The sequence below is a fragment of the Archocentrus centrarchus genome, chromosome 14, assembly GCF_007364275.1.
Source record: "Archocentrus centrarchus isolate MPI-CPG fArcCen1 chromosome 14, fArcCen1, whole genome shotgun sequence".
Lineage (NCBI taxonomy): Eukaryota > Metazoa > Chordata > Actinopteri > Cichliformes > Cichlidae > Archocentrus > Archocentrus centrarchus.
This window is the reverse complement of record NC_044359.1, coordinates 18,146,560-18,169,831: the sequence shown is the minus strand read 5'-3', so window position 1 is coordinate 18,169,831 and position 23,272 is coordinate 18,146,560. Positions and strand designations below refer to the sequence as shown.

Below are 23,272 nucleotides of genomic sequence, written 5' to 3'. Positions count from 1 at the left end.
CCACCAATTCCTGTATTCACACTGTTTGTTTTACAAGACTTTGCAACAACGCAAGTTCTTCTATGTTGGCTACACCTGAAGGGACAAAAGGAGACAGAGACGCAGCGCCGTCACCTGACCTGTGATAATACTCTCCTGCTGTTTAGGGGGGCGGGAGTGGTGGTTCGCTCTGAGTAAACTCATGCTTCCTGATGCAGTCAGGACCACATATACATAAAAACTAGTCATCTTTTACATTATAACCCTGTTATACCAGCTCTGCGGCTTGTGTGTGTGTGTGTGCGTGCGCATGAGTGTGTGTGTGTGAGAGAGAGCTGTATATTGTGTGTTCAGTTCAGCAGCATTTGGCTTTTTTTTTTCTGGAGGGGGTTAATACATGCAAGTCTGTGTTTAACAATCATCACCGGGCTTTTCTTGTGTGAAACCCCCGTGAATTCAGATTTATCCAGGTTGGATACGGTGGAATTAAAAACACCCCCCCTGTATGAGAGGAGGTTGTATAACATCTGGGTGTTTCTGACTAACCTGTACTGAGCCAGGCTGAGAAACCAGATGAAGCCGAGCTGACCTGGACGTCACTGGCAGAGTTGTCTGACAGCTTATGCGTGTTTGTACATAAGATTAAAATATGGTGCCTTGATACACAGATCTGTTCTTTGGCCTTGGTCACTCCAGAAGACCAGTTAGAAGCTGTTCATACAGGATAAAAGGGGAAGTAGAATGGACTTGTGCCTCTATTAAAATGTGTGTATCAGGCCTGGGTCAAACAGCCCTTAAAAATGAATCTTTATTTCATCCCCGATGGGTGGGACCTTGACGTGAGACAGGTGCGACTGAAAAGACAACCACTTCTGTTAGTCAGTATTATTTGACCTCAGTTCACATGGGTCAAATTGGGAATTACTTATCGAGACTACTGAACCCAGGGCTGATGGTCGTATGTTGTACTGAGAGAAGAAGCATGCTCAGTAGTACTCATGTTGGAGTTCAAACAGTGAAGCTTTCCAAATATGGAAGTTTCTAGACAAACACACGTCACTTCATATATATATATATATATATATATATATATATATATATATATATATATATATATATATATATATATATATATATATATATATATATATACTGTATATGATATAAAATATGTGTGTGTATATATATATATATATCTACGTCTTTCGTTGCTTTTTCCATAAATTTTTAACCTTTTATTCTTCTTTTTTAAAAGTTTTTTTTTTAACCCCTGAGAATACCATGGACTGCTTAAAGTACAAAATACAACTCTCTGAGAAAAACAACACGAACCGCTTTTTTTTTTTTTTTAAAAACAAATTTACAAACAAATCAATTCAAGGACTTAAGAGCGCAGGCCTCTGAAGCTGATTATTACATTGTCTACATCTATCTAACAGGAACAACACGTGCAGGGAGCCATGGGTTGTGAAAGCTTGGCCACGTCAAACACCAGTGGCTGCCACGTTGGTCTTCATATAACAAAATAATAAACTGCATAGATACACATGGATGATCTGACTAACAAAAATGAACTAATTTCCCCAATTCTTGTCATCTGGTATATGTGTGTGTATATATAAATATATATTGGATTTTTTTATGCCATGTTTTCGTGGTGCGTTGAGTCTGGGCTAGTTTTGCATGATGTGTTAACTAGGAATGGGCCATTTAGTAACAATAATTTAGTCAAACTACACAATGGATGGTCATACTAACTGGCAAAAATGGTCTTTAACTGTTTCTAAAACATGTCTCTCAAACTTCAGTTACATGAAGACATCTCAGCTAGCCACATTTGTGAGAGGTTGAAAAATGTGATTGGACTTTTAACTTTAAATTGATCTACTGGTTAACCACACCGCAAATGAGCACCATCTGCAGTAACACGACAAGATGTAATATGAGTTACCACTGTAATTCAGTCCAAAAATTAAAATCAAAAACACATGTTTACATATGAAATTTGAAATGAGAGGTCTCCTTCTCAGTGGCAGACACATGGTGCTTACAGTGCAACCTGGCCAAACTCTGCTTATTGATGGCTCTGGGCTGCAGTGATGTAAGTCAGGGGGGCACAGCACAGCAGGCAGCTCTTTGCACTGACAGTATGGTGTTGCTCTGCTTTGCATGCTGCAGGAGATGCTCTGTTGATAAATGGCAAATGCTGCATTTACATCCTTTCAGGCACTACACAATTGTTAAGGTGACAAGGAGCCCAATGCTAGCTACGCTCAGTAACCACTCCAGTGGGATTTCCTTTTGGCTTGATTGTTACAAATCCGATTGAGAAACGACTGATTGATCTACTCAGTGATTGTTTGGTTGATTTAGAAAGTTGGTGTCGATTGAGGGGGACGCAGGGCCACAGGGCAAGCGACAGAAGGCACAGAGTTTGTACAATGATTTTTCTTCAAAGATTTGGGAATAAAAGAACTCAGAATTAGGAATAATTTGAAAGCAGCTGACAAAAGTCAGACCAAATATTTCAACAACCGCTGTGATGTGAGCAAAGGGATCCGCTTATGGTAGTTTGTGTGTCAGTATGTTTGTGTGTGTGTGTGTTTGTGTGTCTGTGTGAAAATCTGAATGAGCATCAGGGTTGGGGTCAATGTGTTCACTATTCAAAAACTGGCAAAGCTGGAGATTTTTTTTTTTTTTTAAGTAAAATGTAAAAATGAATTTGAGAATGAAGGCTTCAGTGTACATTTTACAACCAAGTCAAAAAGGAGGAAAATTGACCCCAACCCTGAATGAGCATCTATTATACACACAAGTGCTTACATTACAGCTCTTATGACTAGCTATGTTGTGCTTTTCAAGGCTGAATACAAGCTGTTATCCGCTGCACATATTCAGACCAACTCTGGTGTGAAATTGTCTTTTCCACTGAACATATTCAAGAAAACAAGCACTCACTGGATGCAACTCAGGCCATAAAGGCCAAGAATGAAGCATACCCTGAAACCAGCTTGAATAATAATAATAATTATAATAATAATGCCCCAAAGTGTTTGTTCCCAAGTCTGGCAGATACCACAGACATGAGGCAGGAACTGGGTGCTTGGACACCCAGAAATGAGCTGAATCTGAAATATACAACACAAAAAAAAAAAAAAAAAAAGACTGAAGTTAATGTTTGTTTCCTATCTGCTGAATGCATCACATCTTATGTTAAGCTAACAACAAACTGCAGTCCAGTGGAGAAGCTTTTCTGTATGATAGGCAAACGGCTACATTCAAATCCCCTCCCCCCTAAAAACAGAGCAGGTTAGGAGCTGAAGATTTTCCACTGATGGATGTGATCGAGATTTTGGTTGAACAAAGCGATCCAGCCGTGTTTTATAGACTGTATGCTGGGCACAGATGGAAAAAACAATTAGCCAGCAGGATTCTGCTTGGATAACTGCTTATGTTTGTCTATTTGAATCTCAGTTCTTTAGGAAGCCAGCACGCTCCTTCTCAGCAGGTCCTCGTTCCCAGAGTGCAACTGCGGCAGGCGGAGCTTGCGCCCACCGGTGCGTGTGTCTGAATCACTCTGCTCGCCATCAGAGAAGTACCCATCAGTCTCAGCAGCGTCTAACAGGGATGTGTCTTGTCCTGCGAGCGGCAGGTCCATGGACTCTAACCTCGCTACACCTCCACCGACGCCCCTCCCTCTAGATTTACCGTGGCGCGCCAGACGGTGCCGTGGGGTCCCGCCACGAAAGATCGTCCCAGCGTCTGCTGTTGTGAACCCAAGACCAGAGACTGGTGGATTTGAGCTCGCTGTGAAACCAGATCCAGCCCCTGACACAACACCATTCCCTGCATGGATGCTGTCCCATGGACCGTGATCCTCCGAGATGTGACAAGAATCCATTTTGGAGATGGGTGGCTGTGGCGGTGGTTCCCTGTAAAGGTCGGAGCTCCTGGTCTGGTGGTGATGAAGGGGGTGGTGCACAGTCTTGGAGGAGCCTTTGTTCCTTTCCCCTTTCCGACCCACATGGCTGGATTTTTCCTCGGCCACGCTTGCCCAGAGCCTCTTTGCGGTGGAGGGGCTGCTGCCAGCGGATGCAGCTGCTGCAGACAGGAGTGTCTGAGGCTGGGAGGGAGTGGTTGGTTGTCCACGAACACGGGGCTTGTTGCCCCCTTTAGGTCTGCGCCCCAGCTGGGGTGTTTTCCACGTGGACTGCATGGAGTTCTCCATCATTAAGTTGAGCAGGCTCTCCTCACCCTGCAGAAGCTGGATGAGAGCAGGAGAAATAGAGCAGGGAAAGGCAGAAATTGGTGATGAAAGAGGAGATGGTGGAGAAGAGATAAGAAATAAAACTGATTAGAAGAAAAGAGGCAAATCTCTTCATGTTTAAAAATTAAATAACACAAAATATTCACGATATAACTGAAAAGTTGATTGATACAACAGTTAATTTGCTCATTGCTCTGATTTTCAGGTTTTTAATATTTTGGAACAAAAACTCCCCACCCACTCCCACCTACCCACATGTCCAACAGCTCAGCAGCGGAGACTGTAAGCTACCGATGTCACATTTTGTTCCTGAGCAAAAAAAAACTAAATAACAAAGCTGATTTGTTCTGACAGCACTCTGCATTGTGATCTTTTATTTCTTGAAGGCGTGATTCTGTTGAATCTCTAACTCTTTTAATTTTTAATAAGTAGGGATTTTGTTATTTATTTAAACGACGCACCTAATTTTAACTTGCAACATGTGGGCTTTGTTTAAATTAGATCATTGTTTATTCATGAGGATCTTTCTTTTGAAAGATATCAGGTTTCTGTTTAATTGGAACAAATGACCATGTTCTTGTTTATTGTTCTTAAGAACATCCAAAAACAGCAGTGCAATCTGGTTAGAGCTCCCTGCCAGTCCGCACGCAAACAGCTGATTCCTGGGGGGTACAGCAGCTTTGCTGTGATTAGTAGATTGATCAATGTGCAATCAGAAGTGATGAAATCTATACAAAACTGCACTCAACCCAAAGAATCAATGTTCAGGTCTTTGTTCAAAGTCAGACTAACTTTCAGATGTTATAAACGACACACTGATATTGTGTTGGCTGACAGGCTTACTGCAGACTCAACGAAATAAGGATGGAAACTTGACTGAAAAGCAACAGAGTTTGCTCCTTTCTACTTTCATCTTCACACAGAGAAACTCCAAATTTGTAGTCTTCAGTGCATGCTGATGTTCCTTAAGATAAAAACTGTGATATTATATATTTCTGTTGAGAAAAACATTAGTCTATCTTTTAATACGTTCTGACATTCCTAACCTGATTGCAGCTCAGCCCTAAGACCACTGGTCCTCACTTAAGTAGTAAATCTGTATAAATGGCTTTATAATGACATTTATGTACACATGAATATCCAAAGCAGTTTAAAATACAACAGCTCTGCCGCAAATCCTGAATAAGTATTTATGTTTCAACATCAAAAAGGTGATACATGGAATATAGTTTGCAATTTATTTATTTATTTTATCTGTCCGAGCTGCCCTTTGGTTATAGTTTGAAAGTTTGGTCGCTACTAACCAGTTAGTTCCGGTCCTTCTGACTAGTGTTTTCCTTCAGGCAAATTGGTCAGGCTGCTGTTCTGGCAGACCTTAATATCAATCAGCAGTCTTAATTCTTTCACCCTGTGGTCAGACTGTCTCCATTTCCACTATTTTGAACTGCTGTATATATCCTTGGTCTGCTCCAGTGTTTCCCTGCAAGCTTCAGGGCCAGTTTAACCAGAACCCACGATAGGTGGAGAGCTGGTGGCACTATGCTGAGCTAATAAAGGCTACAGATCAGGGACTATAATGCACAGCTGCACTCCAATATGATGCAGCTGGAGTGTGTCCATGGGATGAGGAATTTACTGGAGAGGTAGCTGCTTATTGGTCTGTTTAAAAAAAAAATATATCTATATGTATATAATCACACACGTACGTATAGATGTGTTCATTATTTTACTTTAAAAAGCATAGGTTTGCACTTGGTGCTTGCTGGCAGTTGTGCATTTGTTTGAACCAGAAATACAATAAAATTCTGTGAGAAACACTGCAGCAGGTGGCAGTGGACTAACTGCATTACATTTAAAAGTATCCCTATTACACAGGCAGCATTGAGGATAGTACTGATGCTCAATTCGATTTTCAACTAACAAAAACTAATTAAAATGACTCAGTGCATATTCTTGGTTGATGTGGAGTGTTTTAGCGTGAACTAATGCTCAAACGTGGACTTCTCTGTGTACATTTTGTACACTCCTGCCTGTTTTTACAGATATCAGTTGGCTGGTATTTGGCTCTTTTTCCCTTCCTTGACTAATAAGGACGTTTTACTTTTTTTAACTTGTGTAACTGTTTGTGTTGATCAGGTCTGTTTGCAGAAAGGTCCCTGGCATAGTTTCGTTCACCAGTGAAGTGGATTGGAATTCAGGTCAAGATGTAATGCTCTATTTAAAATGTTGCAGCTTGCTTTTTTATTTTCCAAGTACTGAGCAAGACGTCAATTGTATTCATCTGTTATTATAACATGTAACAGCTGCAGCTCACCTGGTAAAGCAAGCACTCCATATACTGAAGGCTAAAGTCCTTACAGTGGTCTGACCAATTGCTGCATTTCATTCCTTCTCTCTCTCTATCCCTCTACTAACACATCGTCTTCTATGCCCTCTGCTGCTGAAGCCCTACCTGGTCAGAGAGCAGGCTGCCACTCTTGTCCCGATGTTGGGCACCCAAAGCCCATTGGCTCAGCATGTCGTCAGCGGTGATCTGAACTGACTGGGCGAGCCAGCTGTCGAACAAAGAGTTGTCCAATGGGAATGACTTTGACAAACCTGAGGAAAAGGGAAGGGGCATAAGCAGAGAGAGAGAGGAGGTGCAGTGAGGAAAAAGGGAGGGGAGGCAGAAAAATGTGGGGGAAAAATGGATGGAATTGGTGGAAATGAATGGAAAGGAAAAGGAAGAGGAGGGAAAAAACAAAGCAGACAGGTGAGGAGTGCTGCACATTTTACAAGATTAAGAAAACAAAGGCAAAATGGCACAAAGTGTTGGAGAAGCTGAAGGGACTTCTCTTTAAAGACATACAGTATTTGCCCCCTTCCTGATTTTTTTTTTTTAACACATATGTCACACTTACATGTTTCAGGTCATCAAACAAATATCAGAATAATATTTGACAAAGATAACCCAGGTAGATACAAAAAACAGTTTTTAAATGATTTCATTTATTAAGGGAAAAAAGCTATCCAAACCTTAATATGACCCTATGTGAAAAAAATAATTGCCCCTAAACATAATAACTGGTTGTGCCACTCTTGGCAGCAAGAGCTGCAATCAAGCATTTGTGATAATTGACAATAAGTCTTTCACATCACTGTGGAGGAATTTTGGCCTGTTTAAGGTCATATCAAAGCATCTCAATCTGATTTAAGTCTAGACTCTAACTAGGCCACTCCAAAACCTTCATTTTGTTTCTTTTGAGTCATTCAGAGGTGGGATTGCCGGTGTTTTGGATCATTGTTCTGTTGCACAACCCAAGTGCTCTTGAGCTTCAGGGCACAAACTGATGAACTTACATTCTCATTAAGGAATTTCTGGTAGAAAGCAGAATTCATGGTCCCGTCAATTACGGGAAGTCATCCAGGTCCTGAAGCAGCAAAGCAGCCCCAGTCCATCACACTACCACCACCATGTTTGACCGTTGATGTGATGTTCTGTTTATGAAACGCTGTGCTAGTTTTAAACCAGATGTAATGGGACTCAAACCTTCCAAAAACGTCAACTTTTGTCTCGTCAGTCCACAGAATATTTTTTCAAAAGTCTTGGAGATCATCAAAATGTTTTCTGGCAAATGTGAGACGAGCTTTTGTGTTCTTTTTGGTCATCAGTGGTGTTCTCCTTGGAACTCTCCTGTGGATGCCGCCGCTGTAATTAACCACAATTAACTCATGATTTAACAACGCGCAGGTCCGGTTAGTGTAGGTTTGGATATCTTTTCTCTCTTAACAAATAAAATAATCAAAACAGCCTTTTTATGTTCACTCAGGTTATCTTTGTTGAATATCAAAATTTGTTTGATGATGTGTGTGACAACCCCCCACCCCCCCACCCCAAGAAATCAGGAAGGGGGCAAATACTTTGTCATGACACTGCATGTGTGTAAGTAGAGCAAGCACAATGATTTGGCTCAAGATTACCAATGAAGGCTTATATTTTGTGTTTTCAAGTTTGAATTCCAAATTGCTGAATATTAAATTCAAAGCACTTAAATTTGATGACAGTGTCCAAGTAAAAATAGCATTGATGTTGAGACAAAACCTGCTCGGTCTCCTTGCCAAAAAAAAAAAAAGAAAGAAAAAAAGATGCATATAATGACTTTTCCAACACTGCTTTCACCACAGAACTGTGTTTACAGGACTATCGCAGCCCAGGACTATGTTCAGTATGAGTGTGTTCATTATGTGTGTGTGTGTGAATCTACAGACAATGCTGCTCCCTTTAAAGTGTTTGCATGTGTGTCTGTATAATTAGGAGATTTTCATGGCTCCTTTTCTATCATTGTGTGCTGTGAGAAGTGCTGCCAAAGCACCGCATGTCTGTCTGCAGCATTTTAGGATTTCTTCCTGTAATAAAAAAGCACAGACAAACTTGTTTAATAATGTACCCACACTTTCACTTCTCAAAGATTTAATTTCTAGAAGGGACACCTGTGGAAAAGAATTGTGGTAGAGTTGGCTCAATATTAGCAATTTTAAGTCATTATTAAGTTTTAACAGTTAAAAAGATGGCAAAAAAATCACAAAAGAACAAACAAAAAAATTATGGACAACAGTTTCCCATTTTGTAGTGTCATCCAAATGTATAGTGATTATGATTACATGGTATATAGTGCACTCAGTGTATCCTACATTGCCTTACAAAAAGTAGTATAAGTGATTGTTCCTGCTCAAGCGCTGTAATGTGGATTGCCTCAAGGGAAAATGAGCAGACAAGCAAGAGGAAACCAAGCAACTCATTGCAACCATGGATTTCACATAAAAGATAGACATCACCAGTTGAAAAGACTCAGGATTTTGAAGCCTCAATATCAGTGAGGATCCAAAAGTGACCAGATTTTGACCAGAGGGTGAAGTTATCAGCTTTCATAAACTTTTCGGGGGCAACACGTGGAAATCAGTGTTCATTAACAAACTAATACAATACTAAACAAAACTGAAGCACAAACTTCCCGGATAGGCTTTACGTCATGGCAATATTATTTATTATTTGTTATATAATTCCATTAAAATGCTCTAAAAGGGATGGACAGCACAATCATAGCAGAGAGGTCCAATTCAGTGACTCAGATGAGTTTAGGTGAGACTTAGCAGACATAGACTGGCTACATGTGCCTGTGTTGGGACACTTTAAGCCTTACTAGTACCCAGATGTAGCATAAAAACTCACCCACTCATGAGTTGTTATGAAGGGGCAAACTGTCCATAGAGGCCAAAACTCTTTCTTTCTTTCTTTCTAGGCTGTAAAATTAGACATTGTACTCTATTGTGCCTCTATGGCTCCCTTTTGAGCCAGCCTCAAGTGGCCACTAGAGGAATTGCAAGTTTTGGTACTTCTACATTGGCTTCATTTATAAGTGACTGCTGCTTGATCACACCATACTTGAAGGATCAGCTTGGGCGTGCTGTTCGTACCAGATTAATCCAACACAACCACGCTGGCTGATTTGTGACAAATGCTGATTGAAGAATGAGATGTTATCCTACACCAGTGTGTGACCAAGTTGGTGACCAGCATGAGGAGGAGGTGCCAGGCTGTTGTGGCTGTGTATGGTTCTTCCACATGCTACTGAGGCCGCTGTTTGTTAAATGAATAAATTGTTAAATTGCCAATATGTCTTGTTTTCTTCAGACATCAATCATCTAATCGAATAAATAACACCAAACAAGAGTCAATAGCAGAATAAGCTGTTTGGCAGAGAAGATTTGGCAGGTTTTTCAAGGGCGCAACCCACACACTCAACCCTGCTGCTCAACCCACAATTTTCCTTACAAATATGGCGCCATTTAAAGGGAAATAAACAGGTTTTCCAATGTTATAAGAATTATTGCCAAAAAGAGAGAGTGTGCACACACACACACACACACACACACACACACACACACACACACACACACACACACACACACACACACACACAGAAAGACTATTAATCTACACAGCAGTCCTTAAGTAGTGAGCAGTAAATGAGTGAATGACTTTGGACACAACCTTCCATCCAGACTGTAAGGAGCTCCAGAGCGGTCAGTGTGAGGAATTGCATTCTGGATTACTTTGGAACTGCCTTGCAATGAGGTTTAATACTGTGCAATAAATGTTCTATTCCTTCTGTTCCTGAACTGTTGGTGTGTTAGTCTTGTCTAGTTAAGGGGGGGGAAGCCTGATGTGACACTTCACATGATGCATTTGGAGTCCATTCTTCTTTTTAAATGGCCAATTTCTGATTGTATCCAGCCGCGCAGACGCAACTGCTATTATGTAGCAATTGTATTTGTGTTACTCATGTGTTACAGCTGCCACACAGCTATATGACTGTAGTCATATTAGGTGATTATCAGTCAGTCCCTACTTTCTAAATGCAGTGATTTAGCCTTAAGCAGCTCCAGGATAGGGTGTATATTCAATATTGTTATATAGCTCACTTCCACTGTGAGTCAAAGTAAGTGGAAATGTTATTGTGAGGCAAAGCAATGTCCACAAAAAAATTCTAAGTACAACCCTTCAGGGACTTGTTAAACATGTGCATCATCAAGTGAATAGAAAATGATGAGGTTTATTTAGCCAGAAGCACTGGGAGATAAGTTGTACTGTCTTTGGGGAACAAATACATCTAAATACCATAGTAACTATACACATCAGGAATGCAAAGACTGCAGACACAATTTTGCAGAAACGCACTCATAAGTGTGCACATTTTTGTGGTCTGAGCATCTTCCTCTCTCTTCTTTTCTCAACCTCCTTGTAAATCTTCACTGCTTATAATGATCTGGCAAGCAGGACAGCAGGAGGTGCTGTTAGGGTGCCTTTAACACCAGCTATCTCACATACACACACACACAGACACACATGCTGAGCTGGTTGTTTCCATGACGCAGCATGTCTCTGCAGGGATCGAGAGAGCTCCGAGGGAGGGAATAGGTGACGGAAGGGGTGGGGTGGGGGTGGGGGATAGGGGGGTGAGCAGTGAAGAAGTGTGAAGAAGACAGGGAGGGGTGATGGAGCAGAGTTCAGAGAGAGGAAACCAGGAGACAAACTTAAACATGCCACTTTGTTGCTATGTCCAGTTCTATCAGCTATATCTCAAGAAGCCCTGGGTTAATAACCTAGGATAATGCTTTAAAAGTACCATCTTCATATCCCTCTGGTATTAGGAGTGTTTCGTGTTTACAGACAACTAATTTAACTCAAATCCATTCAATTTCACAATAATCAGATATTGCATGCATTTTATATGTCTTATGACATTTCACAGACTTTTATTTGCCTATAACTTTTTGAGTCTAACTTTCAAACTTTTGGTTTTGGTGTTTCCTCCGGTTGGGTCTGAATTCTGTCTGTAGTATTTATGTGTATTATCTTAAGAATGCAGTTCTGGAATGCACTTAAAAACAGATTATGCAATATCGTTCCTTAATTAGGACATTTCTTTTCCACATTTATTCAAGGTTTTCCCCGGCATCTCTCTTCTAACCACGATCTGCCCATGTACAGTGGTATGCAATGGTTTATGTTACCTTATTTTATTTAGTATTTTCCTGTCCTTGCTCTATTACATCTATAAATGTCTATAAATCAAATTCCTGTTAATATATGGTTTTTTTTTTCAATCCTGGAGATCTTCCTTTAGCTCTTTGTTAAGATCAGGAAAAGGAAGCTTTTGATAAACACGAGTAAAAACATTAAGAAATACAAATCGTTGCTTTCTTTCCAGCTTATTTAGGCTAGAGAAGACTGAGAAGACCCCAAACATATTTCCACGAGAAGCCTACTGATGGTGAAGCTATGTCTTTTAAACCAAACAACTGATTCTTCCTCCTTGTGTACAGTCAAGTAATGGGCTGATGCTGCAGTAAAGCTGATGCTGAGACAAGGGAACATTTTTGCAAGCTAATACTACAAACCATAGCTCCTGGTGCTAAAAACTTTGCTGGTGTCAGAGGTGATAAACACTAGGCTGTCTCAAGTCTCAGGATGGCACACAGAACAGTGAGAAAAGACTTGCAAGACAGTGCTAGCTAATGCACTGCTGAGTAAGGAATGCACCAGCAGCAGGACAGGGCGAGGACCAGAGCCAGTACATAAGAGAGAGAGAGTAGGGATGTTCCATCTGACTAATTTGCAAGTCATTTATACAAGAGAAGAAAAAAAAACAAGACTAGTTAACTAGTCTAAAGATAGAAGACTCACAAAACATTAAAGCCCAAACAAATATTTAATGTGTGTTTTAGGAGTTACATTAAACCATTAATCATGTTCCTCAACAATCAAATCATGTTTTAAATGGGGCTGAAATGTGTTGCACCTTGTGTTGTGTATAATGTTGCAAACAAAAACACTGTCAAATTAGTTAGGCTAACCTTTGCAATAGTAGCAGCAGTTCTTCCACACCCCAGTACAAAATCGGATTATAGATTGCTTTGGTTACTTGGTTATATTCCAGTTTGTTCTGACGTATGCTTAACTAGTACTTCTGGAGCTGAATGACAACATTTACATGTCAACTAGTCGCACTGTATTTGTGTGTGTTTATTATAGATTATGTAGCTCTGTTGATTATACTGCTGTCTTTCTTTCTAATCTCTTTAAATAAAATTTCCTAATGAAAGTGTGATTTTTTTTAAAAAAAGGACAGAATAATGGCAACTAGAATAAAGAGACTTTGTTGCTCACTACAATAAGTAAAAGATTTACTATTTCTTCTTTTCTTCACTGCGTGTTATCCAAAAGCAAAATTGTCTCACACATTTTGTGTTGTTGTACTTCATTATCTTTTTGAGCAAAGGACATTTTATTCAGTTAGAGCTGTCATCAGCAGGCACAAACCAGTTACTGGATACTGGAACATAACCGATTTGTTTCTCACTATTTTTTGACCAACATGCACTGGTGACACATAAATCTCTGCAGTAAAATATTTAAGGTTTGCTTTCAAATTTCAAAGAAGAGAAAAACTAAAGAGATGATCAGAAAATTAAAGTTTGCTTCAATGATACACTGACACAAGAGCACCGCCTAGCGGAGCAAAAATACACCGGTCACACTGTATTAACCCTATTTCTTGTCACCCAGTTATTGAGAGGATGCCATTTTTCTATTGTAAGTAACAGTGAACTTGATCTTGATGATCGCAAGCTTGCTTTGGTCATAAGCTATCTACCCAAGACGTTTGGTAAGTGTACGAAGAATGGTTCTCGAGTTAATGAGCGGACACTTCAACGGATGCCGCTAAGATAGCATAGCATAGCTCTGAAGCCCCTCCCACCTGCTGTTCAAATCTTTTGTTCACGAGGGGCAGCCTATCAGCAGAAAAATTAGCTTACAGGGAGGGGGAACAAAGCCGGTTTCATGCCGTGCATGAACTGAGGGGCTGCATCAAAGCACAATACAGGATGAATAAGGATGATTTTTGAACTGCAAAGCTGCTCTAATGGAGTCCAAGATGTAAAACAAACAAACAAAAAAAACAACAATAAAAAGAAGCTGGAAATGAACATACTAGGTCCCCTTTTAGAATGCAACTCCTCAGTGCCTGTGGGTGGCATTACTAACAACTCAAAACAATTCTCCTTTTTCTAATCATCACTAGCCTCTGGGCCTGACTAATAAACTGTGTGGATAGGGGACAGTACATCTGAGAAGGAGTTATGATACATCTCTGTCTTCTTGATCCCAGAACAGAGAGAGAGGAAGACAAAGCCCTGAGAGTCAAGACCAGACTCGACAGAGAACAGATGGCCGGACACACACACACACACACACACACACACACACACACACACACACACAACACACACACACACACCGAGACAGTGAGATATGAACACATACGACATGCAAAGACAAACACAGAGACGACACACTGAGACAGAGAATGATATATATAGAGCGTTGACAAAGGAAGCCATACACAGACACACAAATGCAGACAAATGTTACAGTTGCAAACAACAGAAGCAGCCCATATATACAGACGGACTTGTTTATCATGGAAAGACAATCAAAAGACGAGCTATGATTTTCCCAGCAAGTATTCAACATCAAGTTGCAGTCCTTATCCCTCAGCAGTCGGGCGGAAAAACCGAGAAAGACAGGAGAGAAGATAAACAGAAAGAGGGAGTTTCATAACACAGAGGCAGAGAGAGAGAGGGGGGAGAGTCACTATAAAAAATAACTGTAACAGATGAGTGGGGAAAATGGCGAGATAAATAAAAAGGATGGAGACAATCTCAGAAAAGGAAGCAAGTAAGCCCAGCCAAACTGCTCTTCTGCCCTGTGTTATTATCTGCCTGTTTATTGATCACATTTACTTTGACTGTTGGCTCTGCGATGCTCAGCTCTGGTTAAATAAGGAAATGAGAGACAGTCCTGCGTCATTGCTGATAGTCACTGTGTGTGGGTGAAAAACATCTCTGCCAGATTAGATAGTGGACTGTGAGGTGCAAATACACATGATGATGGACATGCTGGACTCCCTGCAGCCTCTATACTGCATATTCCTGTAAACAGTGTGACCAGATTAATAACTGATGCTCGCGAGAGTAAAAATACTCATGTTTAAAGTTGGCGCTACTTTTCACATGAAAAATGGAAGAAATCAGTATGAAGTGCCTAATCCACAACATATTTATTTTAGCTACACATGGTTAAGTCGACTCTTCTTAAAGCGTGAACAGAATTAAAATGTCTAAATACTGTAATTTAAATAGATTTAAATCACATTGATCTAAATACGCAAATATCTTCTGGCCTTCAAACCAACCAGCTTACTTGCTTATTGGAAGGTTTAACTATATTGGAAAGGTGAAAGTCAGTGCGCCATAAAACCTGAATGCTGCAGTTCAAAATATGCATACAACCACAGTAAGTAAGAGTGGCACCTAAAAGCTGCTCTTTCCCAGTGGAATTTAATTACAATTTATCAAACACCAATATGAAGACAATGGGACAGGGTCTCTGGTTCTGCTCCCCTTAGCTTTATGGAGCCTTAGTGAGTGATGACTATGCTGGTTCAGTTCAGTCTCACTGCTCTTACAGTGGTGTTTTCAGCAGGTATCTTTTCCTTTGAAAAAGCTCTTAAAGCCCACAGCACACTACCTGCTCAGCACCAAATGGCAGACAGACTCAGCTGGCAACTCACTGGTGAACACAGTAGAGCATTTACAGTCGGTAGGCACTGGATCAAAGAGGATCAAATGTTTTCTTGCCCATACATGCCATACAAGCAAACATGACTGTAACAGGTGGTGAAGTTTAATGAAGACTAAAAACAGATGAGAGGGAATACTGAAGGAAAAATATTCCCAGATCACAGAATACCTGTTGGCTATCTAGATAAGCATTGTTTAGTTCACCTCATCAACCAAAAAAAGTTTATATCAGCCATTAAAAAAAGGGGAAAAAAAAATAGCTTTAATATTCCAATTCCAACTAGAGTGTAAAGTATAACATGCAAGCACAAAACAAAATCTTTTGTGAGGTGAATAAAAATCATATCACAATCATGATTTTAAGATAGTAAATTTATAAAAATAAAAAATCTCTCAGACAACGTCAAGAGTGGTCCGAGACTTCACATTTCCACTACATGCCATGCATGAACTGAACCCCTTGATCCAGGAGAGTATATGGAGGTAGATTAGCTTGTGATATTCTTATAACAAGAGTATATTATTTTTATTCCAGTGTGATATGTACTTGTGAAGATATGACAAAAAATATCAAATTTTGCCCAAACTCACATTGGTAAAGAACCCTTCCAAATGTCTGTGGATCAACTTTACAAGTTAATCACTTCTAAGTTGAGCCAAGCCCCATGTCTTGTAATATCTGTCCTTAAGCTTTTTAGTAATCTTGCTAACAGAAACCGAACCAATCACATGACCTCCTTGGCCGGTGGTACAGGATGCAGTGCAGCAGTCACACAGTAGGTGCAATCCTCAGGTGCATAAAGGCTTTAAAAACTAAGTAATTCTCCAGTACAAAGGTGTATGCCATCACCGAGAGATCAGCAATAGTAAACAACAGCAATGGCAAACAATGTTTGTTCTGATCAGGTGGAGAAACTTACTAGGATCAGTTTGTTCAAGTTCAAAAGACCTGCATTTGCTCGGATATGAATTAGGTCTCAGGTACAAGTGTTGCAGCAGAGAATAGTAGAAACAGTACAATGAAGCATGTAAATCCAGGTCAGTGGTTGATGTAACTTTTATCAACATAAGCAATTCGGTGGATTCAAGTGACTAGTACAGTACTCAGGGCTTCAGCATAGGAGAGCTGTCAAAAACAGCCCCCCATTTTTATTTACTGAATCGAGAATCGGTTACAATTTGCAACAGGAACGCTGGCAAAACTACTAAAAAAAAAAAAAACCCATGCTACTAAAAAATGAAACCGTCTTTTGAGGCAAGGTTAGGAAAAGTTAGGCAAGGTTAGAAAAGTTTGACTTTTGAATTAAATCTACTGATACTAAGACACAAAAAAACCTACTTACTGCTGTGTTTCTCAGAAGTTAAGCCTGCAGCTGACACACACATGAGACTCAAAAGTAGAACCTGAATCTGTGTGGATGTATATATGAATTTTATGATACAGAAGTGTTATAACAGTAGAGTGAGGTTAAGCTTGGCTGTATATAATTCCTACCAAAATGCTTTAATCCCTCAGAGCCAGAGCCCATTTTGTTATCAACAGAGCAGCTTCAGGTTTCATCCTTTGATGACAGCGTGAAGTCTTTGTCGGCTGGTTTTCATAGCTTTCAGCAACTTTCTGTCATGTTCGTTTTCTGAGATCAGAGGAAGGAACCGAGCGCTCTGCGTTTTACGTGTTGCTTTAGTGCTGCTGCCAGTGTGCTGAGATCTCCTGTTTATGTATTTTTTTAATGCGTTTCGTGTGTCTTGTGCGTCCTATGTAGATGTGTGCCCATATGTCCTCTGAGGACCATCTACATGGAGTTGCTTTCAGGCACATAAAAACTCACATGAAAGGATGATAAATTAGAGAGCACAATTAGTCGTCTAATTAGAACTCATTTTCATTTAGGCTCTCAGATATTAATCAGGTAGAGCAATTGTCTGCGCAGCCCACAGCATTTTATGGAATGCAGCAATATTCACAAATTATTAGATCTGGATACATAAAAAACAAGGGTTACATAAGGCTATGAATCCACCTACTTGATGTCCTACATATAGAAGCTATTTAGAGCAGAGGAGCTTGTTTTTAGACGTAGCCTGAAGATACACAAGACTTTTTTTTCCTTTTTACACACCCACACAAACATATAGGGTGTCAGAACTTGTGTGTTCACTTTATGCATGTTAATTATTTTTTTGTTTTCTTACACAAAGAAAAAAAAAAAAGATCTACTTGATGTGTCTGTAATCTTTTTTTTTTTCTCCCTTAAATTTGAGGTCTTATAGTTTCACTGGAAAAACTTTACTCAAAGCACCATATAAATATTTGCAGAAGGATGGTTTATAACACACTTCAAGGAAGTTATACGGTGACATTTGTGTTTACAATGTATTTGTCAACAACTATAAGTCTTCTTTTTTTCTTTCCGGGCACTGCTGAGTGGAAAGAATGAAATATGGTACAGTTTAAATAATAAAACAGCCATTTTCACAAATGAACTCCAGACAATGTTGGCAGAATCGTCATGGTCTGATATTACCGTTTCTCACATGTAGCACACATCAGAAGATGGTGTCAGCTGTATTCTCACTACTGGAAATAATTTGGTGTAAGTGAGGCTGCTGCCTGGGAAAAGCATGCAGAAGGCAGGACCCTTCGCATGTCCTCCTTCACTACATCCATAAACCTTCTCTGCGGTCTTCCTGTTTTCCTCCTGCCTGCCAGCTCCATATTCAGCATCCTTTTCCCTGTATATCCACTGTCGCAGCCTTGGCTCTCTGACTTTCTCTCTAAACCGCTCAACCTGAGCTCTCATTTGTAATCGTGTCCAAAAAACTTCAAACTTGCAGTGCTTGTGTAAAAACAACTAACGTGCTCGTAGGAGTAGTTTATGATTGGTGACATATCATGTGCATTAGATAATTATGGGATGTTTGCATATTGCTTTTAAATCCTCAATAGGGAAATGTTAGGACCCAGTCACACAGCCTGGAGACCAGTCAGTGACCTCCTGGCAACCACAGGTAGCTATGGTAAAATTTGTATTCCCAGACCAATTAGTGAGTGTTTGCTGTAGTTGCTGGTGAAATCGGCTACCAAGTGGGTCCTGCAACAAAACCTTCTTGATCGCTAGTAGATTGCTGTGACCTGTAGCTTGTATGGAAGAAGTTGACTATTTAAGAAAGGATATTTTTCATGTTGCTACTGAATTTGGGGTGCACACTGAAGCTCATAAGTCAATATTTTGCAAGGATCCAAAATGTATACTTTAAATCACGAGGTTTCCCACTTCCCTTAAATGAAAGACCACTTATTTGCGTTTTATACTAAGAATCATTTAACATTCACGGTTGTCACCTTTTTCAAATGGCTTCTGAAAGACATGTAATTCTGGAGTGAAACATTTCCGAGATAAAAGCGATAATTTGAAAGATACAACCGAGAAAAAAGGAGGAAACTCTGCGTTTGATCCTGACAGCACACTCTGCTTCTGCCAAGACTGACAGCTCCAGCTCTCATCAAACTGTCACAGTGCTACTGTCCCATGAAGAAGTAGCATAGAAAAAAATAAACTGATGATGTTTTCACGATGTCAGGAAATGTGACTTTATCGGTGCTGCAGAAATGCTGCAGTCACATGTGTCAACTTTTAAAAGAAGCCATTATAATAGATGGACGTGAACAGATGGATAAATGCTCAACTTAGAACTCCCATGTTTCTGAACAGAGAGGCTTTGGTGTCTGCACCCCTGATTTAACACATCAATCAACATATTTCTACTGGGGCTAACACGAACCTGGATTACCTCCTAAGAAACACACACACAAACGCAAACACACACACACACACACCAGTTATTCATTTACTCATAGCCTCCTCGAAGCTAAACATGTCTCTCCTACTCAGAAGAAATAAAACCTTCTCCTGCTGCTTAGTGATGGACAAACTGTTTTAGAGTAGAGTATCTTTTTGACTTTTATGAGCATGTCAGCACATTGAAATGTTAATTTGCACCTCAATAGTCAGGCAGGTGGCTTGTCTTGTGTTGACAACTTAAAAGCTCCAGATTCAATCACCAGAGCCGCCAGTGTGTCCATCAAACGTCTCTCAACTGTCCTCGAGTGAGTCACTGAGCTTTTATCTGCTCACTCACTTCAACTCACTGTGTGCTAACAAAATGCCTATAAATTGTCAATGTTAGGAACAAATATCTACATAAGTTGCGTGCTCAATTTCCATATAATATGTATCTCCCGAGCATCATATGTGGCTCTAATAATCAGTAGCGGGGATGGATCATCTGACACGGCAGCCAGCCATTATCTTCCATCCTTATGCCAGCAATGAAAGGCCTCCAGTCACTCATTAACAGTGAGGATTAACACTGAATCTGCTCAGTTCCTCTTTTCAGTTTTACCATCATTTCTCTGTCTGTATTCTAGTACTTTTCTCTTTTGATGCAACATTGTTGACAAATAAAGCAGTTATGGATTTGAAAACAGCTTTGAAAAATGCAACTTATTACCCTGATCCAAAGGGTTTAGGTTTGGGTCATAGTGTTGTTGAGTTCTTTTTTTAACAGTCTATCCATACATTTTCTTAACTGCTTGACCAATTCGGGGTTGGGGGGGGGCTGGAGCCTATCCCAGCTGTCCCCGGGTGCGAGGTTGGGGTACACCTGAAAGGATCACCAGTGTGTCCAGGACCAACATATACAATCGTGCACACTCACATTCACACCTACAGTCAATTAGAATCACCAGTTATGCTGACATGCATGCACAGTTAGGTCCATATTTTCTTATCAAAGACACAATTTTTTGTACTTTTGCTTCTGTACACCACTACAGTGGATTTTAAATCAAACAATCAACTGAAGATTTCAACTTTAATTAAGGGGTTTGTAAACATCTTGCAATAAGGTGCTCATTTTTATACCTAATCCCCCTTTTTTTTTTCAGAGACTTAAAATCAAGCAGACTAATTATATGCCAACCTACATACATATCTACACATATGAAGAAAGGATGGAACAAACAAACTAACTAACTGTCTGTATACCCAGAGGGGACCCACGCAGGCACAGGGAAAACATGAAACTCCACAAAGAAAAGCCGCAGCCAGCGGCTTGATTCAAACCCGGAAGCCTCTTGCTGTGAGGTGACAGTGCTAACTGTACTGCCTTTTTTTTTTAAACAATCCACAGTTTGTTTGTTTTTTTTTAAGTGTTTAAACTGTTAGAAAAAATTTCTTTGGGAAATCCTGGAATTCCTCAGTTTCAGTTAAAATAAATGAATTAACTTGCTGTCTTAATAAATGGTAAACATCTAATTGTTAGGGTCAGAAAGGCTCAGTAATCAGACTATATACGTAAAGGTTCTCACATCTGTGTATAGTTTTCATACTTTCAACATACGATAACTAGAAAAGACACTCTAGAGTGCAAATGATTATTTATAACCGAAACTCTACTTGGTCTCTTGAATAACATGACATGACCTTTAAAAACCAGCCTCTTGTATCCCTCCACCGCACTTTGCTTCTTAATCTCTCTGTCTCGCTCTTTAAGTGAAGCCATGCTGTCCAAAGACTGATGGATTGTATTAGACCTGCTGTCAGTTTCTATTAAAGATTTGCCATCAGATCTGCCAGTTGATCGCAGCTATCAAAGAAATGCAAGGCTCCATTGATGATGGAGGTATGAAGTTTCTTAAAAAAGCCAAGATAACACACCAATGGGACAGGATGCTAACATGGCAGAAAGGTTGAGCACTCCTAATGCATCAATATTATATTTAAGACAAATTCAGCTTATAGAGGTTTTATCAGGGCTAAATGTAACAGTTATACCTTAGCTTTTCACTTTATAACATCTCGGTGTTTTGTTATTGCGTTTCAGTCCTAAGGGATTGTATATCATGCATCAAGGCTACAAAACTGTGGCCACCTTCTTATATATGCACAAACACACAGGTTGAGCCAATGACGTGTGGTTTGGAAAAACTGCAAACACTGCAGGAAGTGCCGCCACCCACGCCCCCACAATGTACCTAGCTCTTTAAGTAGGGAGCCGTTCTCTGACTCCATCTCTCCTTTTTCTTCTCAGGACTATTCTTCCTCCTCTCCTTCCCTTTATCCTTCACTCCATTCTGCTTCCTCTTTTCTCCCTTCTGGGTTTTCTCTGCAGGGAGACACAGAAGACAGGCCCATTTTAGGGATTTAGTTGATTTATTCAATTTAAGCTTGATTTAGCCGCAAAGTGTCACTGAGCTTGGGAAATGTCTTCTTTTCAGTTTGAGTAAGAATGAATATTAAAGTTGGAGAAAAAAACGAGCAAAAAGATCCATACTTAAGTCATGTTTTTCCTTATCTGAAAAAGATTGCAGTTCATAGCTGTATTTATTTCATAGAATTTCAAAAGGCTACCATATCACTCCATAAAATAAACCCTCAATATCAATATTATTTAAAATGTTTAAATTGCTAATCGTGTCTTTATGCTGTTTGGTGGTCAAAAAAGTAGTGCTTTTGAGCGAAACAGCTGCCTGCCTGCCAAGAATTATGTTTTTTGAGATTGAACAAAAATGGGAGAAGTGTGAACCTGACAGCTAAACAATGAGCTGAAGCCCACTGAAACCTCACTGACATACTGAAGGTATAAAAGACATGCCCCTCCTTGGACACAGTAACTCCTAAACTACACTCAACCGGAGACTTGGTACACCTCATTACAACTAGGTTGGGCCCCCCCTTTTGCGTTGAGAACTGCCTTAATTAAAGTCTTTCTGGCATTGATTCAACCAGGTGGTGAAACATCCAACATTCCATCACCCATTGCTGCAGATTTTCGTTGCACATCCATCCAATCTCCTGTTCCACCACCATCCAAAGGTGCTTTTTTTTTTTGATTGAAATCTGGTGACTTTGGAAGCCCATCTGAGTACAGCGAACTCATCGTCATGTTCAGAATCAGTTTGAGATGATCTGAGCTTTCTGACATGGTGCGTTTATACCACCACTACCAGCAGCCTGAACCGCTGACACAAGGCAGGCAGGATCATGCTTCAGTCCGTTACACTAAATTTGGAGGCCTACCATCTGAATTTGCCGAAATTGTGACTCAACAGTGCAGGCAACATTTTTCAAATCTTCTGTTTTCTAATTTTGCTGAGCTCATGTGAATTGTAGCCTCAGTTTCCATTTTTTTTTTTGCTGACAGGAGTGGCACCCGGTGTGGTCTTCTGCTGCTGTAGCACACCTGCTTCAAGGTTTGACGTGTTCTGCACTCAGAGATGGTTCTAACAAGTGGTTATTTGAGTAACTTCTTATCGCCTAGACGCAGTCCCCTCTGGCATTGTACACCAGAAAACTGCTGCCCCTGGATATTTTCTCTTATCAGACCATTCTCTGTAAACTCTACAGATGGTTGTGTGGAAAAATCCCCAGTATATCAGCAGTTTTTGAATACTAAGACCAGCACCAACAACCGTTCCACGTTTAAAGTCACTTAAATGACCTCTTTTCCCTATTCTGATATGCAGTTTCAACTTCAGCAGATAGTCTTGACCATGTGTACCTGTCTAAATGGATTGTGTTGCTGCCATGTGATTGGCTGATTAGATATTAGTGTTTACAGCAGTTAAAAAAAAAGTGGTCAGTGAGTGTACAAAATAGCCTGAAGACTGACCATGAAAAGTAAAAGTGCATCTCATTATCTAAGATGTCTATCAGACTGCAATACTTTTACTCCCTTGCCTGAAAACTTCTGAATACATTTAGTGAAGAAAAAGAAAACTTTACCGCTAATTAGTGTTACTGCACGCAGCTATAGTAACATGTTTTTTATTGCTGC

At 40.1% G+C, this 23,272-nt stretch overlaps 1 protein-coding gene across 1 annotated transcript in view; it reads right to left on the bottom strand.

The window, feature by feature from the left end:
- Positions 1-1,212: 1,212 nt before the first annotated feature.
- Positions 1,213-23,272, bottom strand: part of jade2 (jade family PHD finger 2) — a 233,848-nt gene continuing 211,788 nt past the window's right edge. The window contains 4 exon segments of the mRNA XM_030747308.1: positions 1,213-4,243; positions 6,699-6,844; positions 21,471-21,503; positions 21,506-21,601. Coding sequence (XP_030603168.1) covers positions 3,458-4,243; positions 6,699-6,844; positions 21,471-21,503; positions 21,506-21,601 — 1,061 coding nt within the window. The 3' untranslated portion in view covers positions 1,213-3,457.